Source organism: Sander lucioperca, chromosome 3, assembly GCF_008315115.2.
Source record: "Sander lucioperca isolate FBNREF2018 chromosome 3, SLUC_FBN_1.2, whole genome shotgun sequence".
Classification (NCBI taxonomy): domain Eukaryota; kingdom Metazoa; phylum Chordata; class Actinopteri; order Perciformes; family Percidae; genus Sander; species Sander lucioperca.
Genome location: NC_050175.1, coordinates 4,392,680 through 4,398,084, shown reverse-complemented (window position 1 = coordinate 4,398,084; position 5,405 = coordinate 4,392,680). Strand labels below are relative to the sequence as shown.

Genomic DNA, 5,405 nt, shown 5'->3' with positions numbered 1-5,405 from the left:
CGGAGGGAATTGGTCCTTGAATCTGGAGGTTGGTTGGAGTAGAAAGAGGAGGAGGCAAGGATGACATATCGTAGATATTTCCTGTAAAATGAAGGATTTATTCATATAATTTGGGGTGGAAATTCAAGTGTCCGGATTAGATTGAGTCTACGTTACAGTCCGTTGTAGCCGGAGACTGACTGTTACAGTCTTACAGTATTACGAAGAACTTTCTTTCGTGAAAAGTCACCAATAAAGACCGGACATGTTTCAGCAGGAATGTGATCCGAAATTTGGGAGAAATGAACAACAGCAGCAAAACTTACAGACCTGGTGTTAGTTAGCATGTGGTTACAGCATTTAGCACACTTTCTCCCCATAAAATATATATATATATATATATATATATATATATATATATATATATATATATATATATATATATATATATATATATATGTGTATATATATACAGTATAAGGATGACATATGCATTTGCATTGCCCAAAAAATGAAAGTATTTATTTATTGAATTTGTGTGAAAAACAAGTGTCTAGAATACATTTAATCTACATTAATCCTCCTAATGCATATCTTTTTTATTACTCTATTTAGTTAGTTTTTTCAGCATCAGAGATGTGATTGGTTGGGATACCCTAGCTCCACCCCCCCAATCACAAAACCATCGGAGATTTGTTCCCCCCCTCTAATATGACCCACAGAAATACGTCCTCATATCTAAACCGAGAGAGGTAACGGGCGTGGTTAACGTTTGCAGTCTGGTTAGGTTTAGACACCAAAACCACTGAGTTAAGATGATAAAAAGATGGAGGTTTGGCTTCAAATCAGATGATACTTCACTTCCTGAAGGTGACCACGTGACGCAGAACGTGACGTAGCTCCGTTTGTTCTGTAAAATTAAAAAACCTCTCTGTTTCCTTTTCTTTTCAAACGGGACATGAACCCCGGTCTCATGGGCGGAAGTCCTGTCCAAAGCCCGTCTACGGAGAGCCTGTTCACTCCCTATTAAGCCCCATTGTACCGAATTTGGTTGCAGTTCCACTGGGGGTGATCGCGGTCCAGTGCAAAGTGAATGGGAGTCTATAGAGCTAGAAGGCTAAATGAATGGGAGTCTATAGAGCTAGACGGCTAAATGAATGGGAGTCTATAGAGCTAGACGGCTAAATGAATGGGAGTCTATAGAGCTAGACGGCTAAATGAATGGGAGTCTATGGAGCTAGACGGCTAAATGAATGGGAGTCTATGGAGCTAGACGGCTAAATTTGTCTCTTTCGCCTGATTGCCGTTGAGAAATTTAATTGTAGTTTTTGCAAGTTCAACATGGATTATAGGTCAAAAGTTGAATGAACGAGTATTTATGTCCTTTCGATTTGTTACAGGTTGAGTCGTTGTTGCCCATAACACGCTAGCATTCTGCTAATGAATGCTGATTGGTCAGTGAAGGACTGATTACGATCGGAGATCCCGCTTGACGGCATCCGAAGCAGAACCAGAATGCCAGAGTGAATATTTCGGCGTGGTCTTTAAAACATTAGCAGACCTCTTTCTAGCCCGTGTATTGACAGGGAGAGTCTAACCTGTCAGCTGTGTAGTATTAACAGGGAGAGTCTAACCTGTCAGCTGTGTTGTCGATGCCTCGAGAGAACAAAGGAAGTGACTCAGAGCTCGCCGTAAAGCAGAATCTCTGGCCGTATATGTGTATGACGTCATTGATATTTTAAAAGGCTTTTTAGAACAAAAAAGCCACTTTAAAAAAATCTAACACCCAGCAGTGTGTATTTTCTTAGCCTCCCCTTTCGAATGCAACATTCAAATTACTAGACAAAAAATTATATCCTGAGAAAAGTGGATTTTGAGGGGTATAGCTCCATAGAGTCCCATTCATTCTGCACTGGCCTGCGAGCGCCCTCATATGGAACCAGAGTGGAACTGCAACCAGTTCAGAAGCCGGAAGTATCCTGAGAGTGGAAGTTCTCCCCTTATTAGACATTCTCTGGCGCTCCCATACTTTCTCACCTTACTTCCTGCTTTGCTCCCGTCAGAACTACTACGACCACTAGAGGGCGCCGCCACTACAAACATAAATACAGGTCAGAATGATGCTGGAACAAACGACCTATGTGGCCGTTTTTCCGATCCTAATCAAGGAGATTTTGGCTTTGCTTTGTACAGGAAGGAAGTGGAGACGCGTCGGATTCCTTTTCGGGAAATGTTAGTTCATTGTTCGTACACAAGTGTTTGAAATGTTCCTTATTTATACAATATAAAAATAGTTCAGCAACGCTGCAAAATAATTACCTTAGTCTGTTTTAAAAAAAAGAAAAGAAACAGATCCTTATGCATTTGTTCCACCCCATACTTTGTCCTTCATAGCTGCCATCCATTATTCTCTGTCCCCGTCTTTGTCTCATGTCTATCATCATCATCATAATCATCATTCTTCCAGCTGTGTCTTCCTGTCTGGCAGTGGCGGTGAAGACTCCTCCTCTTCCTTTTCCTGCAGTGCCGCAGGAGCGTGATCGGGCGGCGCGTGATCGGGCGGCGCGTGATCGGGCGGTGCGGGCGGTCTCCACTTCTTGCTGACTTTTGCGTACACCGAGTTCCTGTCGGTCAAGTCGCCCGCTGCTGCAAAGCGAGCGGTGTGCTCCTCCGCCGGCTCTTGATTGGTCGGTAGGGGAGACACCACAGCTCCCCCAATGGTGTGGTAGATGTGGTCTGGAGGGGCGGAGCTGTGCACATCTGTCAGAGAGACACAATGATATAATTATTATTCCTACTAGGGCGGCAACTCGGTTATTTCCATCGTTGATTAGTGTCTGACTTTTCAACTCAATTATTTGCAGGGGTAAGGGTGAGTTAGGCAGCCTAGAAATCTAGACCACCCTATCGGCAGCAAATGTAATTTGCAGCCAGGGTCGTCTAGCAACTCTCCGTTGGCTTGCTAGCGTGTATAGAGTCGGTGGGCGGGGCTTATGGCTGCTGCTGCTGCTGGTGAACAGCGGTCTCTGGAATCAGCTTTGGCCGCGACTCTGGAAGACTTGGAGTTCAGCTTTTCTTTGAGAAAAGACCAAAGAACGGCACTGAAGTCATTCTTAAAAAAGGTAGGTATGATTTGATATAAATGAGGTGTAGTATGTGTAAAACTAGTGTTTCTAATTTGGTGTTAGTGGGGGAAAAAAATGTAAGCGCAAAAAACGTCACAAGTGACAAAAATGTTGAGAAAAGTTACAATCAGCCAAACACAAATATAAAAAAAGGCGTCAAAAACATCGTAAAAAAAACACACACATGCGCACACACACACACACACACACACACACACGTTTGTTTCATTATCTTTGTGGGGACCCGTCATTGACATAATGCATTCCCTAGCCCCTTACCCTAACCTTAACCATCACAACTAAATGCCTAACCTTAACCCTTACCCTCACCCTAACCATAACCTAATTCTAACCCTAATCCTAAAACCAAGTCTTAACCCTCAAACAGACCTTTAACCTTGTGGGGTCCAGCATTTTGGCCCCACAAGGCTGTCGGGACCCCACAAGTATACTGGACTCCCCAGTTTTTGGACCCAACGAATATAGTAAAACAAGCACACACACACACACAGACACACACAGGCACACACACAGCATACACACACACACAGACACACACATACACACACATACACACACACACACACACACACACACACACACACACACACAAAAACGTCTGAAAAGCGACTGGAAAAAATGCAAAAGAATGTTGAAAAAAGTGTCACATTATTTTGTTTAGCCGGGAGGACAACACAGAGGTTAACTAGAGGTGTTGTCCCTAAAACAAAGCGGCTCACAGTCACCTTTTATCAGGTAAACTCAGAAACCAAACGGCTGCTGATTCGGCGCCATTTCACGGAGCTTTGTAGCCGGCACTCGCCTTTTTGCGTAAGATATGATTTCGTACGGTATCGTCCGAACCAGTCCATGAGAATGAGTTGAATATTATCACGTCGTTCTGTTGATGTGGCCTGTTTTTTTATTGTTCCTATTAATTGATCTCTGTCTTATTGTTTCTGTGTATTGATCTTTATTGTTGTTGTAAGAGCAGCTAAAGTTGTCAGTGCCAGAGTCCACGAAAAGTTTCTCCCAAGGGGACAATAAAGTTGGATTGGTTTGAAGGAATTGAACTACGGACCCTGGTTCTGTGGCTCCCTCAGGTGGCTCCTCCAGGGAGTGAACGGGACAGAGTTATCCTCTTCAGGACCTGACTCTGAACACACACACACACACACACACACACAGACAGACACAGACACACACACACACGCACACGCACAGACGATGGGAAATGTAGTCTGTTATGTTTTGGTGTCAGTCAAAAGTAATTTCTTCTGATCGACAGGATGATAAATAAATTACCAGCTGTTTCCGAAATACTGGCTGTCTTCATCACTGCTGTGCTGCCATTGGTCTGAACATCTGACACACATACACACACACACAGACACACACACACACACACACACACACACACACACACAGACACACACATATATACACACACACACACACACACACACACACACACACACACACACGTATACACACACGTGTACACACACACATGTGCACGCTCACACGTATGCACAAATACACACACGTACACACATACACACACACGCATGCGCACACACACACACACACACATAGACACACACACAGACAGACACACACGTACACAGAGAGAAGAGCAAGAACTTGCTTACTGTAAGAAGTAGAACTACAGTCATTAGATGTATAGTATAGTATTGTAGTTCCATTCATCAGTCTCAGGTACTGCACCTGAAGTCTGTCAGCTGTTCAGAGGTCGGCTCACCTTTTTCATCGTTCTGGATCTCGTGGATCATCGGGTTCTCTCTCGCCACCATGGCTTCTTCCAGCTTCACCTGTCAATCAACAACACAACATAAAGCATCCATCGCGGTAAAGAGAGGGACAAGAGGGTCTAACCAAACGGCGAAAAAGCGACTAATTGAGAACATTGAGAAAAGAAAAAAAACGACAAAAATATTTAAATAAGTGTTGGAAAAAAGGGACAGAAACGCAGAAAACGTCCAAAAAATGCCGCCAAAAACGTAAAAAGCGATAAAGAAGTCGAAAAAAGGCGACAAAAATGTCGGAAAAAAGGGTCAAGAACGCCAAAAGTTGCAAAGAATCTAGCGCACACTGTCTAACTTGCAAAGATACATTTAATGCCAACGTTTCTGCAATCCTGAAGTTTTGGAGTCCTTCAGTTTATCTTGGGACAGTTTGGGCTGCGTGTCTTACCACTCTGATCAGAGCTGAAGGGTCTTTGGTCGCCTCGGAGTCTCGCAGCTCAAAACCACGTCTAGAAAACACACAGAGAGAAACTTT

At 43.6% G+C, this 5,405-nt stretch overlaps 1 protein-coding gene across 3 annotated transcripts in view; it reads right to left on the bottom strand.

Moving 5' to 3' along the window:
• Positions 1-2,134: 2,134 nt before the first annotated feature.
• Positions 2,135-5,405, bottom strand: part of LOC118494676 — a 10,846-nt gene continuing 7,575 nt past the window's right edge. For 2 of the 3 annotated variants that reach the window (XM_035999165.1, XM_035999166.1), the window contains exons 3-8: positions 5,319-5,379; positions 4,867-4,936; positions 4,410-4,469; positions 4,186-4,260; positions 2,562-2,739; positions 2,135-2,531 (exon numbers count right to left, since the gene is read on the bottom strand). In XM_035999165.1, the coding sequence (XP_035855058.1) occupies positions 2,435-2,531; positions 2,562-2,739; positions 4,186-4,260; positions 4,410-4,469; positions 4,867-4,936; positions 5,319-5,379 (541 nt within the window). In that variant the 3' untranslated portion in view covers positions 2,135-2,434. The remainder of the gene's footprint in view (positions 2,532-2,561; positions 2,740-4,185; positions 4,261-4,409; positions 4,470-4,866; positions 4,937-5,318; positions 5,380-5,405) is intronic. The other variant, XM_035999167.1, reaches the window with a different exon arrangement.